This window comes from Xenopus tropicalis, chromosome 2 (genome assembly GCF_000004195.4).
Source record: "Xenopus tropicalis strain Nigerian chromosome 2, UCB_Xtro_10.0, whole genome shotgun sequence".
In the NCBI taxonomy this organism is placed as follows: Eukaryota; Metazoa; Chordata; class Amphibia; order Anura; family Pipidae; genus Xenopus; species Xenopus tropicalis.
The window spans coordinates 58,744,100-58,763,319 of NC_030678.2; the positions used below are offsets into that span (position 1 = coordinate 58,744,100).

The window sequence follows — 19,220 nt, forward strand, 5'->3', positions numbered from 1 at the left end:
TAGTTTTGCTTTTGTTTTTCTCTAATTCCATGCGCTTCCATCAACACAATTACACAAATACCTGTACTTCCCCTATATAAAAGCATCACTAATAATTACATATTTTTTTTTGTATTTTGAGGAGCCTGCAAGAATGTGCTTGTATTTAAACAAAAGTCTGATAGCTGTAACCCAAAGAAGCATCAGCTAATAACTGATATATTCACATAACAGACAAGGAGAACCAAACTCTTCTCTGAAAAATGCAATGCCATTTTAATCAGTTTTACAAATCTGGATTTGATAATATTGCAGTACATAAGAGAGTTGGTGCTTAGCAATAAGATTTACATACACATTAAAGAGAAGCGGCAAAAAAGCTACTAAAACCAACTGCAAAACAGTATTTCAGTTCAGGTACCAGAAACAAAGCCAGCTGGACAAGGTGAATTCATCTGTATAAAGAACACCGGAAAGCAGAAACTCAGTCTAAAGACATCTTAAGGCAGGTATTTTCCTTCAAGGAAAACAGAGCACTTTAAATAAATTACACTCCAGGGAATTCCCCTGAACTGGCTTTGTTTCTGATTTCCAGCCTTTATTAATTCACATAAAACAGTGTCAGCACTGTACACAGACAAGACAGTTGATCTATAAAATAGGTTGTTCTTCAAATGCCAATGTTACAACAAGGAAAAACCAAGCCTTGCTGCAGTCATTTTATAAAATATATAATTATAGATATTTATATATGCATATATGTTTTTGTTTTTATTTTTTACAAAAAATAGCTTTTGAAACATTTATGAGATAAAAGTAACTTAGTCTAATAACTTCATGGAGATAACACAAACATCAATACTCAATGTTTCTAATGAAACATGTCATACATCGTCAGCGGGCAAAGGAGGTATGTTGATTCTTGGTCTTGTGAAGAATGCTATCTTCTCCCTGGGAAAATGCATGAAAAGAACTTTTAGGCAGGTTCTACAGTAATTGCTTGTTTTGTGAAGAAAGTGGGAGTTTGTATGTTGGGGTGAAGTAATATGGATTTCCTAAATAAGTTGCAGGAATTCTGCACTGCCCCAGGGTACTTTCAGCGAATGCATAGCAAAGTGAAAAGCTGGCGTTTTGTGTCACAGTTCGGTTTTCACTCTACTGCAAATGCATCTGCCCATACGGGAATCAACAGAAGAACCAAAGAAGATGGCTTCTACATAAATAGCTCAGGCCTTTGCAGTTTTTTTTTGCAAAACAGGAGCACCGTTCTTTATAACCGTTAATTATAATCACTAATCTAACATTTTGGAACCCCCAGTGATTATACCTTTGCTTCTACTTTAAGGGACAGATTTATCAAAATGTGAGTTAAGAGTTTAATACATAAAAATTCACCCTTGTTCAGTTAATTACTATGTGATTTTTAGAACTGTATTTATTAATGTTACAGTTACACTTACAGTTTACCATTTGATAAATACACTTCTAAAAATTCCATAAGAATGAACAGAACATTAATAAAATCACATTTTGATAAATCAGCCCCTAACATTTGCAAATATGTTGTTTTTAACACTAATTCCTGCACTAGTTATTTACTACTTTTCACTTAATAAAATATACTCAGTATGAACAGCAGAGAAGTAATTTGATATACCTGAAGGTCTGCACTTGAAATGGTTCCTTCTGATTCTGCCCACGCAGATGGAATATCTCTTTGGATGCCTTCTTAAGCATTTTCTCTGCAGCTTGTTCCTGATGATGTTCAAGTTTGGTCTGTCTCGTCTGCATATAAAGAATAAACAATAAATAAGCTAATTATTGAAAAGGTTATAATCTATAATTTTCATATCAATTTTCTAATTCTAAAATACCATTTCCATATATTTGCATTCTTAGCAATACTATGGGGTCATTTGCTATAATCAGAGTGCAAAGTTTAAAAAACAAACAGAATCTGACATGTCTTTTGCAGGTTGTGTCCTGTCCTGTCTGGAGATCACATGCCTCTGCCAGTCAGTTTGACAGTGGGCACATGGCGCAACAGGACCCTGTCCTTACCTTATGGCAGGTGGAAAAGACAGGGCTGCATTCAACTCTCCCAGTGCTGTGTTCTGAGCTGAATTTTTTAATCCAATGTCAGGCACAAAGTGCAGTAACAGCATGGGAGGAAGTGCTCTTGAAATAATCACTAAGAGGTGAAATAGCACTTAGGAGTAAGCCACCTGATACACATGTGAATACTGCCCAAGACCCTGAAGAAACAATATAGTAATACAGGTAGTAGGCAGTGTCACACATGAAACATATACTTTGTGCACAGTTAAATCATAAATGTATCCAAAAATCAACCATACCTAAAGGACAGAGGTATCTCGGTGCTCCATGGTCCTTCCTAATGTGTTCCACCTCTGATGAGGCAACCAATGATGGATAACGCTTTAGGACAGTGGTTTTCAACCTGTGGGTCGGTACCCCTTTGGGGGTCGAAAGACCTTTTCACAGGGGTCGCCTAAGACCATTGGAAAACACATATTTCCGATGGCCTTAGGAATAATTTCATGGTTGGGGGTCACATGAGGAACTGTATTTAAAAGGTCGCGGCATTAGGAAGGTTGAGAACCACTGCTTTAGGAAGAAGGAACTCAAGGACCAGGGAACTCTGAGGAACCTCTGTTGTTTTTGTAAGATTGATTTTTTTATTATTTGGGTACATTTATTATTTTTTTGTGCACCAAATAAATGTATCAAGTGTAACACTGCCTGCTACTTTTATCACTATTGGGACTACGTAAATTACCCCTAATATGTTAACAAAAGTATACTGCAGGTAATATCACTAGTAGTTTTTGTGGACCTTTACAGAGGTGGCAAAACACTGGCAACCAGATACTGTACTATTTGGCCATACTTCCAGGAAACCTGAGTACCCACCGGAGTACCCACACAGGCATGGCAAGAACAAATAGACTGTTTGCAGATAGTGTCCATGTAGTAATTAAATTCTTGACCCCAGCACTTTACATCTGCCCAGCTGCTAACCTGGTTAATTTACACTACAACTATTTTTTTGTTCTCTTTGTGTATTTAATATTTTTACTTTATTATAATCTCTTCCATAAAATCTATCCTTTTGTAGCATGAGGACACCATCAGCAGTAAGTCCAATACCTGTCTTTCTGCTTCCAATAACAAACTGCGAAAACGTTCATCTCGAAGCACCCACTGTGGAAGATCGCTCTGCCCGCGAAGCTGTACCTCTTCCAATCGATGCTTTAGCTCTCTAAGAGCATTTATTTCCTCATTTAATTGCCGCTGCCTGGTTCGGGAAGCCTGGAGATCCAGCTCCAGGTCAAGAGATGTCCGAGCCATGATCTCTGCCATGGAAGACTGGCAGGACTGCTGTAAAGCAAAATCAGTAAAACTCATGCAACACTTTATTTAAAGATATAACAAGATGTGCTGTCATACTGCAGTCTCCCCTGATTGAGTGAGTCTGTGCATTTGGATACAGTTGAATACATGTTTCTGTCTGCTTTGTGTAATGGCAGTAAATCAGGAGCAGAACATTTAGAGTTGTGGTGGCTGCAAATATGACCAGATCTGGACCCTTTACATCTAAATTTTTTGTGCACCATGAGTTTTTGTAAATACTTGGTTAAGTAGGTAAACACTATTAAATTAAATATTTAAACTAAACAAACAACTGTACTTCTGAATAGATTCTAAAATAAGAATTATCTTATAAAGCTGTTATAATTAATGTCCAGACCAACCATTTTTATGGTTAACATATTATATATGTAATCATATTCTTTTTCATATTCTGGGGTCTCTATTTCTCACTTTATCCTGCATCACTGCTTCACATGTGCTCTGAATCCTGGGTGCCACAATCTGAAGATTCTAATACATGGTTGGATTATTGATACTATGTAAGGTGTCTACAGCTACCATTCTGGATATGAGGAAAAGCCAACTGAAAGCTGGCAATGCCCTACAAATAGTAAAGGAAGTTAATCCACTCCCCATTAATCCCCTAAACAATTCAATGTATACATAAATTATTCCTAGTCATACCTAATGTAGACATGACCTGTGACAGGCAAGAAGACACCTACTGACCCTGGGGTGTTATGGGTATTACCTAGTTTATAAAAAGAAGGGTACCCAGATTTTGGCCCTAAAGACCCCAGCTCTGTGGGAGAGGACACGATGGTGGCAGTGTGTGAAACAGTGGGGAAGGGCACTGCATATGGGGGCCTGACTGCACCCAGGCCAATGGGTGGTTAGCTTTGCCAGTGGAGCTAAAGGCAAATGCCTCAGTATAAAGAGAAATACTTAAAGAAACAAGAGTACCACGGTGGAAGTTGGGGACTCTTTGACTGATTACTCTGTATGAGTTTACAGCACGCTCTAGGATTAAGTGTAGTGGTGTGCAAGTAAAAATAAGGATAGCACCCAAGTGAAAAGAACCATGGTGTATCTTTTGTGTCAGAATTCTTCGACAAATGTCAGAAAGAGTTGTAATTGATCACCAAAGTTGTTATTTGTACCTGCTTATAGCGTAGAGTTCGCCTTTCCAGTGTATTTCGGATGAAAGGTGATTTTCTTGGCAATGTAGAACTATCACTGTCACTTCGATAAAGCTGAATTCAAAATATAAAACAGAGACTTTACAGTTAAACGCTAAAAATCTTTAGCATCCAAAAATGGGGTTCCATCACCCCATTCAGTACATTATTAGGAAATGTAGAATTTATGAACAATGTCTTAGGTATTTTTCTATTCGCATGAGAAATTTGTTGAAAAGTAACCTAATACTGTATATTACCACTGTGTTATCTGTCTGTCCATCGGGAACCTTAATCTGTGTTTAGGACCCATTATCTGAAAACTTGTTAGCTACAAGCTCTGGGTTATAATCAAATAATTCACATTTTTAAAAAATATTGCCTTTTTCCCTGTAATAATAAAACAGCACCTTGTACTTTCACCTGGACCTGCACCTAGGCTATTGTGACCCGATTGACGTGAGTGTCGGCTCTCTCCCGATATATAAATATATATGTTTGAATTATTTTTTAGTGGATTTAGATCCAAACCTTATCTGGAAAACCACAGGTCCCAAGCATTCTGGATAATGGGTCCCATACCTGTATTATCTAATTGTGAAGCCTTAGGGCAATCCCACCTGAGTTGATCTCACTGAAACTAAATTCCAGGGTGGCCAGTGGTTCCCAGTGACAAGTATTGCTCAGTTAGTCAATCCAAAACAGCATGAGCCGACAGATGGGCCAGTAGGAAGTGATGCATGTAATTAACTGCCTACTCTGCAAAGTTATAGCAAAGGCATAAAAAAGATGGGTAAAGTAATCCGGTTGCTAATAGGGTCTTTAACGTGCCCCATCTTTCTAAGGATGCCAGCCATCATAGTTCAGCAATACCTGATCAGACATTATCTTTGTCATGCAGGTTATTAGTACTCACTCTGCAGACATACTGACTTCTTGCACCTGGAGAAAACGTTTGGGACCGAACTATTGTACTGCTCCGCACAAATGGAGATCCACGGGACCGGTGGCAGGTTCTCTCTTTCGGAAGATTTGTGACTTCATCTGGAAAGACATCCTCTGTGTTGGTCTCTTTATCTACCTGCAGGATAGGATACATACAGTGTGAGAATTTTGTTTTGGGGGTTAAAGCCGGTCATACTCCAGCTCAGCTGGCCCTACAAATAAATAAACTGGACAGACAGATATACTGTAACGTAACATACTGTCACCTAGAACTTGAATTAAATATAGCATAGCATACAGATTTGGCAATAATATGCATGAAATATGTGCGAAATCTAAAGGCAAACATACTGCATTTATGATTCTGGGGTGGATATAATAAAAGGAACATTGTTTTTACCAGTTTTAACTAACTATTAGAAAAAAAGGGGGAAAAAAGACACACCGCAACAGGTGGTCCCAATCAAGACTTCAAATTACTGCACCATTAACCCAATTATTGTCAGGTAAGTCTCAGATATGGTAAAATATTAAATACAACTTAACCTTTATTGTTAATCATTAAAAAAGAGAGAAAGAGAAATGTGTAACTTAAATTAAATCCCCATTAAAAATTGCATGGGGTGATAGTCTGATACAAAATAAACTGTGAGACTGTCCTTGAGAAAGCTCCATGTGGGCTTGGGGGAAGGAACGGGTGTTGATGTGGGGAAGTGTGTTGGAAAGGGAGGGATGTTGAGGGCGCACGACTGATGTGAAGCAGGGGTGCTACAAAGGGAAACGGGAGGCTGGGCTGCTATAACACACTTCGGGAGTTTTGCTTAATTGTCGGGTGGTGGGCAGTTAGAAACGGCTATTTTTATTAAAAATCACATGGGGTGATAGTCTGATACAAAATAAACTGTGAGGTATAGTAAGGCTGCTAACATTTGGCCTTCTAAGCACAAATGGATATATTGTTTACGCAGAAATGATACACTGAGTATCTAAATTCTCCACACTTCACCTTCTGCGGTGGAGAACACCAAAAAAGGATACTTATATTAATTTGCAACACGTGTTTCTAAGTCATACTCAAAAGGGAGATAGTGTATCATGTTTCCCAGTCGTCCCGATTGGCAGGGTAAACCAAACAAATGTACTTGTTGGGGTGTGGATAAGCTGCAGTTCAAGGCTTGGTTTCTAACTGCCCACCACCCGACAATTAAGCAAAACTCCCGAAGCGTGTGATAGCAGCCCAGCCTCCCGTTTCCCTTTGTAGCACCCCTGCTTCACATCAGTCGTGCGCCCTCAACATCCCTCCCTTTCCAACACACTTCCCCACATCAACACCCGTTCCTTCCCCCAAGCCCGACGCGCGTTTCGCTCCAGCCCACATGAAGCTTTCTCAAGGACAGACTCACAGTTTATTTTGTATCAGACTATCACCCCATGCAATTTTTAATGGGGATTTAATTTAAGTTACAAATTTCTCTTTCTCTCTTTTTTAATGATTAACAATAAAGGTTAAGTTTTATTTAATATTTTACCATATCTGAGACTTACCTGATTGGGTTAGTGGTGCAGTAATTTGAAGTCTTGATTGGGACCACCTGTTGCGGTGTGTCTTTTTCCCCCCCCTTTTTTCTATGTATTTATACTTTATTTGCACATTATCCCTTGGTCCTCATTCAAACCAATTTAACATCGGGATGATAATATAGATGTTTTTTTTGTGATTTGTGTAATTTGTGTGGATGGTGCTAGCTTTCTCCTCTTTTCTTTTTAATTAACTATTAGAAAGCCTATTAGCAGGTAGCTTTTAATGTTTTTTAATGCCAGACTTATCAGTAATGTCTATGGGCTAAAAGACTTTAACATACTTTGCTTTATTTTATTAAATGAAACATGGACCCTTCAACTCTTTATATCCTCTAAACACTGTTTGTAATTCCCCATACCATTAGCAAGTAACTTAATAATGAGAAATTCAGTGAGGAGGCTCAATCACAATGGTGTAGGTTTCGCCAGGTCTACAAATTGGTACCATGTAGAAATAAAAAAATCCACTGGAGAGCCAAATGCGTTCTGTATACTGCACCAGAGGAAGGACCCCAGCGGTCCGAAACATGTAGTGCTATGCATCTCTGAACTAATAAACAACACAGAAAGCATTTGGCTCTCCAGTGGATTTTTTTATTTCTACATAACTTAATAATGAGCCCAAAGAGAAAGGCTTGATGATTAACTGCATAACTACATAAAATACAGGTATGAGCTCTATGATTCAGTTTTAGCTAGTAGGCCACTGTACTGTACAGTTAACCAATGAACATAATTGTGCCTTACAAAACAATGATGAGAAGCTGTGCTATTCAGGTTGCTGTCATAAGACACTTGTCTGCCTCCTTGGTACCTTTACTGAGAACATGCACTTTTTACCTTAATGGGCTCATTGTGAGTCTTCACGGGATCATACAGATTTGCCTGTCCTGTTTGTGCAGATCCTTGCACAGCATCACCATAACAGCCTTCCGAATAATGAGGACTCAGTTGGTTATAGTTACTGTGACATCCACTGTCAACAGATTCTGCTTGCCAACTCCTATTGCAAACAAATGAAAACATATTGTATTGCTAAATAATCATTTAGTAGACTAAGGTGTTCTGCCTAGGAGACCAATAGAAGATAGTATACCGTCTTTACAATTTTATGCAATGATTAGGGCTCTTACACAGGGGTGTAATTTTATTTGTTTTTGCCGCCCATTTAAAATGTAGGTTTGATGCACTTAAATGCATCAATTAATTGATTCCATTATATTCTGCCTGACATGTGTTCAAAAGATAATAGAATAGAGGGTTGCTTTTGAAAATGACAAAAATGCACCCAGGTGCATGTAAATGCAATATGTGCGCGTGTAAAAGGATAAAAATTCCCCCTTAGTTTCCATATTATAGCAACAGTCACCTGAAGTCAAATGGCAGCTCAGGTAGATGTATTTGTATATTATATGTTGGTCAACAAAACAAAGACAACAATATTTGCAATTCATACTATGACTAATGTATTACATATAAAGGCACAGTGACTCCTGTTATGTGTATATAACAACAGGAGTATGTTATGTTATTTAAATGTATAGTAAATTCTGTGTTATACCTCTCTGAGATAGCTTCAGTTTGATCTTCCTTCCTCTCCATCTCCAGTATCTCTTCTTCTGTGTACTCCAGCTTAACCCTCTCCACAGCCAGCTCCCGCTCCACTGCTTCAAGTTGGGCTGTAGTCCTTGCTAAAAGTATGGACACTGCATCCTAGAGAAACCAACACCTCTTATGTATATTTTCTCAAGTTTGATATTCAAGCAATAACCACAGTACACTGACATTTGGCTTATATTATTTGAAAAATATAAATCCAAGTATCTATAGACATGCCTGTCATGTACTGTTCTTTTTATGATGAAGTAAGTAAGAAGCTGGACAGTGGGGATGCAGTAGATATAATCTATTTGGATTTTGCCAAAGCATTTGATACCGTTCCCCACAAACGACTGCTTTCTAAGCTAAGGTCTATTGGTCTTAGTGAAGTCGTTTGCACATGGATAGAAAACTGGCTACAGGATCGGGTACAGAGGGTGGTTGTTAATGGTACATTCTCTACTTGGAGTAAGGTTCTCAGTGGGGTCCCTCAGGGTTCTGTACTGGGTCCACTTTTGTTTAATTTGTTCATAAATGACTTTGGGGAGGGTATTATGAGCAGGGGTGGGCCAAGCCGACTCCCCGCCCCCCCCGAACGGCGCATGCGCGCCAAAGCACAGGAGGAGGGGCGGTGCGTTTCGATCGGTCATTGCTTCCACCGCTAGTGTTAAGCGGCGGAGGCAATGACAAAGTAGCACTAGGGGTAGGCAGGAGAGGCTCCTGCCTGGCGCCCCTCAATCGTTGCGCCCTAGGCAGCTGCCTCTTCTGCCTACCCCTAGTTCCGGCCCTGATTATGAGTAATGTATCAGTGTTTGCAGATGACACAAAACTCTGCAGACCAGTCAATTCTATCCAGGATGTTGCATCCTTGCAGCAGGATCTTGACCAACTGGCAATCTGGGCAGCTAAGTGGCAGATGAGATTTAATGTGGATAAATGTAAGGTCATGCACCTGGGATGTAAAAATATGCAAGCCCTGTATACCCTTAATGGAACTGCACTAGGCAAATCCATAATGGAGAAGGACCTTGGAGTCCTTGTAGATAATAAACTTGGCTGTAGCAAGCAATGCCAGGCAGCAGCTGCAAGGGCAAACAAGGTTTTGAGCTGTATTAAAAGGGGTATAGATTCACGGGAGGAGGGGGTTATTCTTCCCCTTTACAGAGCACTGGTAAGGCCCCATCTAGAATATGCTGTTCAGTTTTGGTCTCCAGTGCTCAAACGGGACATGATTGAGTTAGAGAGGGTCCAGAGAAGGGCAGCTAAGTTGGTAAAGGGTATGGAAAGTCTCAGTTATGAAGAAAGACTGGCCAAGTTGGGTCTGTTTACACTAGAGAAGAGGCGCTTAAGAGGTGACATGATAACTATGTATAAATATATAAGGGGATCATATAATAACCTTTCTAATATTTTATTTAACAGTAGGTTCTTCCAATGGACAGGAGGGCATCCACTCCGTTTAGAAGAAGGGAGGTTCCATTTAAATATTCGGAAAGGATTTTTTACTGTGAGAGCTGTGAAGTTCTGGAATTCCCTCCCCGAATCAGTCGTGCTGGCTGATACATTATATAACTTTAAGAAGGGGCTGGAAGGATTCTTAGCAAGTGAGGGAATACAGGGTTATGGGAGATAACTCTTAGTACAAGTTGATCCAGGGACTGGTCCGATTGCCATCTTGGAGTCAGGAAGGAATTTTTTCCCCTCTGCGGCAAATTAGAGAGGCTTCAGATGGGGTTTTTTGCCTTCCTCTGGATCAACTAGTAGTTAGGCAGGTTAGATATAGGCATTATGGTTGAACGTGATGGACGTATGTCTTTTTTCAACCCAACTTACTATGTTACTGCTACAGTGCACATGATGAAAAATATTTATCTTTCTATAATTATTATAACTGTTTATTTCTTTTTTTTTTAATTCAGTTAGCTTTAGGTAGTTTTTATGAACAACATTGAAGTCAAATACATTTTATCAAAAGTCCCACAAAGTAAAAGGGCTGTCCATCTTTGTTCAAGTGTCCCTATCACTGAAATGTTTTTTCAGCTAGTCTTAATTTTGAAAAAATAATCCGCTGTCAAGGTAAATATAATTGAGCCCACCCAAGTGACACCAACAAAGGAAGTTTAGGCATAAAGCTCTTCCATTTTAGGTTTTTTTTTTTTAAATGACAGGCTGGCAAGTCAGTCTGCTCAATGGCATGCAATTGAAGCTTGATAGAAAGGGCATGAAAGACTCGCCTCTGCTCGAACTTTGTTCTCAACAACCCATGCCTGAGGGGAAGTGATAATATAATAATATATATATATATATTTATATATTTCAATTTTTCCTTCAGAAATGCAAAATGATACAAACTATATTTAATTACTGGCAGTTGAAGATCTAGTGCAGTTTTTTACTGCAGGTACAAAATAAATAAAACAGAGGTAGGAGGTGGTATCAAGCACAGCTATCAACCATTGCCAGACAGCCAAATAGTGGAACCAAAATGAACATGGCTCTGAAGTAGTGTACCCTCTAATTAATTTTTGGACATGTGCACACAAAATATCTTTTGTGCACACTTTTTCAACTATGTGCACAAATGTATCATTCTTTGTGCTCAGAATGGTGGGTAGCTCAGAATAAGTGCTAAATTATGTGTTTTTACACACAATGTCTTGTGTGCACCACAATTTGTTTCATGTGCTGTCACATTTACGAGTAAAAATACACTGGACTTGTGTGTACTCCTGCGAGTCCAGGCAGTTACCATTGAAATCACTGAGAAGCAATTGCAAGCATGTTGTAACTTCATTTTGGAATTATTAATCTTCTGGGTGTCTACATGCATGGAATTATGCCTAGTGCCATTGCTCTAGTCTAGAGGATCTACAGTATAGATTAAATAGGCAAGACATTTCTGTTGCTCACTGTTTTTGTTTCAGTGACATTTTCAGCAGGCTGCATGCTGTCTTCAATTTCAGAAACCTTTTGTGGATCTGTGCTGCTGTACATTTGGATTGGATACCACTGGAGATGCATCTCAGTGGAACCTTCATAATCAGCCAAACCAATCTGGGCAATACCCTGTAAACATAAAAAATGTACAAAGGAAATGTACAGTTGACCATAAAGTGCCTTTTCTCATAATTGCAATTATTTATTTTCCATCTGACCCCTCCTTCATCTTATTTTGGCTGCCGCATAGCTACCATACCAATTGGCCATTTGAAATGGAGCAGCTCTATTGATGTACCCAAGAAATAGATGCCCTTTTGGACTAAACCAGTTACCCTTTAAAAATATAATTTTCTCTTTCCACTTATACCAGCTCTCCAAGACCCATGGCCTGCATTTAAATGTAGCACAAGATTATTTTGCAGTTAAAACCAGAAATAAAATACAGTCTGACAACAAAATGACTATGTTCTGCAAGGTCCTGGAGCAGCCACTAGTCTGTTTCCTTGGATCAAAAAATGTTATAGCTTTTTGTGATGTAAAATGTTACTTTGGTTGAGGAAGGCATTTGGGCCTTCTATGTAATAAAGTTTGCTACTGGTCTAGTTACCCACAAAAACCACTCAACAAGTATTTCCTGATTACCTGTTTGAAAGCACATTTCTGATTCATTGCCAAGGGTTACTATATAACATGCTGTGCCAAGTAATTGTTAATGGTGCATTATGCCTTAGCTTGCACAAAGCCTAGTTATAATGCACCACCAAATCCTACTCTATCTCTAAATACACATAGTTTTAACTTGGTCAGATACCGTTGGCCAAATTACTAAGCTGTGTGTTTATTTAATACAGCTTTGTTGTTTAGTGAAAATGAATCAGCATTATTCTCTCTACCTGTTTGCAGGTAAATCTGGACTAAGATAAAAGTACAGCACAGGAAAATGACTTCCTCAAGCTACTGATAATCAAATGAAATCGATAAAGGCTTCTGGACAAAAAAATGACTTACTAGTAGTTTTTCCTGAAGTTGGGGACACACAGAGCATATGTACAGCTGCAGTGAGCTCTGCTTCAGAATGCTTGCATGCATAGGGATTTGGAAAATTTCATTAAACATCAACGGCATGTGGAACTCCAGAGCCTTGGAGCAGTATGTGCTAGGTGTGCTGGAGTCCAGGGAAGGCAGGTAGACTCTTATGTGTCTAAATAGGTTTATATGTCCAAAAAAAAACCAAAAAAACACATTTTTAAATTTTACAAACAATATATTTCAAAATGTCAAAATGAAATTATGTCATCAATGATATAGTATGCAAGAATTCACAGCTATCAAAATGGTTTGCATAGCATAAAAACATAAACAAGACATACAACCAAATAATATAATACACAAACAAATGAGACCTGAACAAAACTCTTCTTAATGCTCAACCACATCTCTATACATATGTTGTAGTAACCAGAACAATCGTTTCCATGACATTATCCAACCTTACCATAACTATAATCTCTGAGGCTGTGTCTGAGCATTATAATGCAGAACTTGGGCCCATGCTGAAATGCTGTAGTACTGCTTTAAGAATTTCAAAACAACTGCATTATTATTTCCATTTAAACAATAAGAGATGGATCAAATTGGGAGGGGGGTCACACAAGCCAACCTGGCTGAAGTAATGCAGTCTGATTAACCAGGATAAACCTGGGACAAATTGCCCTGATTTGACCCATTGTGTGCAGTTAAGTTCTTCTAATTTGGTGACCAATATAATTTATTGATGATTTGTGAGAAAAATTCTAACAACACTACTAGATTATTTTGTTGGTTTTAAAACAAGCTAAACAACCTTTAAGAATAAATTCTCCTTTTTATTGTAACCACTTAAATTTATTGAGTATTATAAAGTGTTTCAATAAATACTATACAATGTTTAAAAGTCTGTTCATTGTGGGTTTGTGTTATATAATAGCATGCATAATATCTGACAATATATATTTATGGCACTTACATTTTGCACCCTTGCTTGAAAAAGGCACAACTTAAATTTTTCAACTGCAAAACGTGCACAAGAAGGCATTCACTCTCACTGTCGTACCTACAGTACAAATAATGCATATGAGTAAAAATCATGATTTTTTTTGCAAATGCGCATTATACTATATACAAATGATTTGCCTTAACGTAGATGTATTTCTGCTTCTTGCTGGAAATTCACCAAAAATGTATAAAAAAAAAATTGCTCAGATAAAAGGGCTCATGTTAGCAAGTGCAGTTTCACTCTTGCACTTCTACTTGCAGTAAGTTGTGGGGCAAACCTCTTCGATTATAGGTACTTGCTTTCACACCTTTGTATAGTTGTGCTTGGCCTCGCTCTGTCCTTTCTGCTTTCAGTTCCAAATTGAGCGCTGCTGTATCCACTGACGCAGGGTACCTTTAAGCTACAACCACCTACTGACTAGACAGTAGCTTCAGGGTTCCATTCACACTCAGTGCCAATAGGCACAGCATACTCGAAATTGCACTTTGCTCACAGCAACTGTGGATGGAACCCTAACATTTTTATCTGTTGATAAATCTAGCCCAAAGCACTACATGTAAAATTCATGCTGTCAGTAACTTGAAAACCTATGGATTCATTCCTGAAAACTTTTGAAATCTTGAATATCTACACATGGACAGTTATAAAAAGAAATCATATAGGAAGACAATTTATGCTGATTTATACCAAGATAGCGAAACCAAATACAAAATCCCATTCTACTTACACTATTCCAACATGTACTTGAGGTTCTTCATTCTTGGCACTGTTCTTTAGCACAGAATCGTCAACATTTCCATTTCTAAATATAAAGAATATAATTATGTATGTCTGGACATCAAATAACCAGCAAACTGTTTGCCAATGCCACATAAATCTCTGGGCACTTATGAGACTTATAAAAAATAAACTGGGCCATAAGATAAGTTCATGTAATGAGAGTAAGAGCAGGTCCCCATGTGATGCAGGGAGGCTGCTAAACAGGACAATCAGGAAAACTAAAGTTACTCCATGTTTGGTGGAGTTGCACAGATAACCCCTGCATTTTGGACTCCTGCTTATATGTTAGCCAAACAAACACAACAAAGAATGAAAGAAGGGGGGTTGTTTATGCACAGCACATTATCTCTAGTTAAACTAACTATGTGGAAATAATGATGTGAAGGAATTAATTATTTTTAAATTAACAGGAATAGGCAGAATTTAGTTCAACATAGGTTCTATTTATGTTGCTTATTTTGGAAAATGGTGTGTGGGTGTGTGCGCGTGCGCTGTTCCTTTAAATATTTTTGACAAGTTTTACACTAAACTTAAAGTTGCCATATCTTTTTCTAAGGCCTAGTTTTGTTGTCCTCGTCTTCTGTTTCTTGTATGCATAATTTGTGAGACTTTATCTAACTCTCTTTTCTGCTTATCTGGTGGTGCTATGTATGTATACCCATAAAGAAACACTACCAAACAACTGCTTTCCCTTTTTGATATAGTACTGCATGTTGTGCAAAGCAGCATAACAGAATAATGACTGTAGAAACTGCACACCTTTTATTTAAAGTTTCAAAAACACCACTATCACTTGTGAGAGAGTCATCTGAAAGACCAGCAGAGACTCGGCAAGCTCCTTGTAGCCTTGTTGTGCAGACTTCTTGGATGGGGCTTGCTGTTAAGAAAACAGAGAACATTTTTTTAATATTGCATACTCATTAGAATTCTCTTTTACATATTTTTACACACAATACCAAACTGTTCTCCTCAAAATGTGTTGATGTCAAAGCTTGTATTTTGTTGTTTTGGTGATGTATTTAGAAGTCTGGAATAAAATATTGCAACTACTGTTTTAAATATCCATAGTCTCCATAGAAGATGACTGTGTGCACTCTGACTGCACCAGCTACAGCTACTATTCTGGACAAAGACCAGGTATTGTGCTTCTGAGCTCTCTGGTTTGTTTGCTCAGAAACAATCCCTTCCACATACTGTATATACACATACATACATAAGGGGAATATAGGGGAGAGGGTACAGGGTAAGGTAGGCTATAATGGTGCTGCAAGCATAATATTTTCTGAACAGGCAGCTGGCTCCCCCCAGTATTAAGTTTGCTGTGTAATATGCAACAATGTTTAAATAATGCTGATTAAGTGACTAATTCAACATATTTTATAATATGATGAAGACAGAGGGGCGGGCAGCTCAGGTGGGATTCAGGGGGGCTCTCTTTGGCCACAAGGTGGCGAAGGTGTCAGGGGAATAGAGAAAGTGTAGGGAGAGGGGTTGGGCTGATAACTAAGGATTACAAATTTACTGGAAAGTGCAATTCTGGCCCTGTGGCAACCCTATTTGCTGAGTGACAAGCAGATTCAATTCACACACATATAACATACAAAGGATGGCATCGCTGTTGCCCTGCTTAAAGACAAAACACAGTGCGTGACAGTAAATTTGTTTAATTTTTGTATTTTTTTCTACTTTGAATAACTTCAAAACTTTTTAAAGACACATATTTTACCTCATTTATTTACAAATCTGAGTTGAAAAAAAAAATGTGGATAACTCAGATTTGTAAATTTCACATCATTTTGGCTATTGAAAAAACTGAAAAATCCTGGAATAGACTTAAATTTTGCCTAGGACAGCTCCCATTGACTACATCACCTTGCAAGCCTTCACATGCTGATGTTTTGCATTAGAGTTCTTTTGTGTTTTTTTAGTTTAATAAATTCACATAATTCAAAATCATGATTATAAATGCAAAAAAACTCAAATCTTGAAAAACAATATGAACACTGATAAATAACCTACTTCATGTTATGTGACATATACTGGAAATATAAAACTATATTTTTTTTGAATACGCCACAAGTTTAAATAATACAACTTAGAGTTCATATTTGGTTCAGTGTTTGACCAAATCTTTTGTGTTGCATTCTGTATAAAGTATTTAGCTAATTTTAGATTCATTTGGGTTTATGTTATAACAGGCACTAAGTTTGTCCAGATGCAGTAACGCATCAGCAGGTAGAATTTACTTGTCACCTGTTTAAATGAAAACATCTTATTGGTTGCTATGCATTACTCATCCCAGGCAAACTTAGTGCCTTTTATTACATATAGACATGAGGGAGTAGCAAGAATGAAGCAATTACTTCTTTGACTGGTGAGCAAGGCCTAGGGAACAGAAAGCAAATGCTAATGAATAACATAACATCACAATTATTTGTCTGAATTGTCCAAGATGTACCAGATCCTTGACTTACAGGGCAGATATTAAGCAAACAAATAAACCTTTTAATGTAGCATATTTATTATAGAGTGTAAGAGTCTGATGTTGCCCATAGCAACCAAACAGCAATTAAATTTGAACAGTCAAATACAAGTTAGAAAAAAAAGCAAAGGTCTGATTGGTTGCTATGGGAAACATCACTGGTGATGCTGGTTTACACACTATAATAAATATGCCCCTAAGTGTGCATGTATATCAGTGACTGCATGGATGATGTCATTAAGACAAAAGTGAATGTATCACCAAGTAAATGAAAGGCTAGAAAGCATGAGTAATTATACATAAATTAATTGTTGTTCTGTCTTTAAATATGACTATGGAAGATCTTTTAAATAAGTGAAATCACATAATTTTATTTAAGTGAGCATGCCTTTATTTTTTCTCCATAGCATCCACATCTTAAATATTTGGTATGAAAACGTGCCAACATTGTTTTGAATTAAGCCACTAGATGGCACCAAAGTAACCATATCTGACATACTTATTTTATGAGCTCATTTATTATAGGCCAGCTTCGCCTAAATTTTAATTTAAAACATATGTTAAGAACCAGTACAAGATTACAGTACTGTTGTTAGCTCTTTGAGGAAATCCAAGACAACTGCTGCAGAACAAAAACACAAAAGTACCAAGTATTTGTGAAGCGCATTTAAGATCAAATAAAATTGTCCCCCTTACTTTTTTTAAACATAAAAAAGACAGGACTGTTAATGTGAATTTTTTGACCCTGAAAATGTTAGTTTGCACTGAATATTTATAATACTATGGAAAATATTAAAATGCCTGAAACAAAAGAGCTGAAAATGGCATGAAATGCATTTTCCTAGTATATAAATGAGGAGCATACATTTGCATGCATGTCATGTGACTTAATTTTATGGCTGAAGGAGAAAAATGTGGCACAAAACAGGAATGTGCAAAGCTTGGGCTTACTATTTTGTGCATGCAGGAGGAGGGGCATTGAATAGAATGATGTCAGGCATCTAGAAAATATTTAGAGACAATGTGAACTGACTGCAGACACCGGGGACAAAATACAGCAGTACAGTAAGTTATAACTAAGGATTTTACTGTGCCCTGTTTGTATTATTCCTTTCCTTGTCCTTTAAATACTGTAATACCAAGTTAAGCTTGGTGGATCCATGGGTGCTAAAAACAATATGACAATGGGATATTATCCCTTATAATTGAGAAACTTGGGGCACAGGGGCACTTTCCTTCTATTCTTGTGTGTGTGTGTGTATATACATATATATATACAGTATATATGTGTGTGTTTTTCGGTATGTATTTGTATCACAAGCTCTTATATTTGAGAATTCTAGGTAAGGCTGAGGTGTCACAGGCTACGAGCTACAGACAATTTCTGTAAACTAGGTTTCTGTGTGTGAGTAATAACCTGCAAAGCAAGACAGAATCTGTGTCAGATAAAAACAATTGAACCATCAGTATATATTGGTGTGAACTGCTGTTTGTTAGCAGTAACTAATGAACAGGTTCTTCACTTTTTTTTAATAAAGCACTTATTACAGTGTGATATGAAATGATTTTTAGATTAAGATCTTACCGGCACTCATTTGAAGTCTTGACAACAGTGGTCCACTGAGATTCTTACCCTTATTTTCAGTGTTATAGCCTTGTGTTTGGGAGGATGTGCCTTGGTTATTCTCTTCACCCAAAGTTAATGAATTTCCTCTAATCATATCTAGAGAACCAATACTCATTATTTCCTCCAAGCCTTCAGACATTTGGGTCAAGGGAGAATCACAAGAAGCAGAAAGAAAAGGAGTATCCAATGGAGAACTTGGAGGAGACAGAGAAGAAAGAGATGAACGCGATGACAGTGATGCCAGTGATTGAGGAGTATCCATGGATATCTTTTGTTTATTTAGGTTGGGAAGGCCGCCTGTTTCTGAATACTGACAATCTTTGCTCAAAGCATCTAATGGAATCATATCAAAACGCATCTGCTGCCCATACTCCACTTGGGTTTCAGCTTTCTCATAATGTGGAAGACCATAAATGTCTGTGAAACTTATAGAACTGAGAGATCCTCTGCTTGAAGCCAGTGAGCCGCGACTTGATGCTAGAGATCCTCGGCTACTACCAGAAGACACAGTCAGGGTACTGGCAGACAAACTGCAAATTGGAAAAGCAATTCTTTTTAGTTTTGTCAAATTCAAAGAGATATTTCATAAAAATTAAGAGTCAAAAGATCATTCTTTCAACAGTCAAAGCAAACTGTAGCTTAAGATAGCTGCAATGCATTGCATTGTGACCAAACATC

The 19,220-nt window shown here is 37.8% G+C and overlaps 1 protein-coding gene across 2 annotated transcripts in view; it reads right to left on the reverse strand.

Annotated features, from left to right (window-relative positions):
- Positions 1-231: 231 nt before the first annotated feature.
- Positions 232-19,220, reverse strand: part of wwc3 (WWC family member 3) — a 127,069-nt gene continuing 108,080 nt past the window's right edge. For both annotated transcript variants that reach the window (XM_002932795.5, XM_018091556.2), the window contains exons 11-23: positions 18,501-19,072; positions 15,193-15,310; positions 14,381-14,455; positions 13,624-13,710; positions 12,627-12,819; positions 11,589-11,744; positions 8,641-8,792; positions 7,920-8,082; positions 5,470-5,634; positions 4,536-4,628; positions 3,151-3,381; positions 1,637-1,764; positions 232-930 (exon numbers count right to left, since the gene is read on the reverse strand). In XM_002932795.5, coding sequence (XP_002932841.2) covers positions 864-930; positions 1,637-1,764; positions 3,151-3,381; positions 4,536-4,628; positions 5,470-5,634; positions 7,920-8,082; positions 8,641-8,792; positions 11,589-11,744; positions 12,627-12,819; positions 13,624-13,710; positions 14,381-14,455; positions 15,193-15,310; positions 18,501-19,072 — 2,200 coding nt within the window. In that variant the 3' untranslated portion in view covers positions 232-863. The remainder of the gene's footprint in view (positions 931-1,636; positions 1,765-3,150; positions 3,382-4,535; positions 4,629-5,469; positions 5,635-7,919; positions 8,083-8,640; positions 8,793-11,588; positions 11,745-12,626; positions 12,820-13,623; positions 13,711-14,380; positions 14,456-15,192; positions 15,311-18,500; positions 19,073-19,220) is intronic.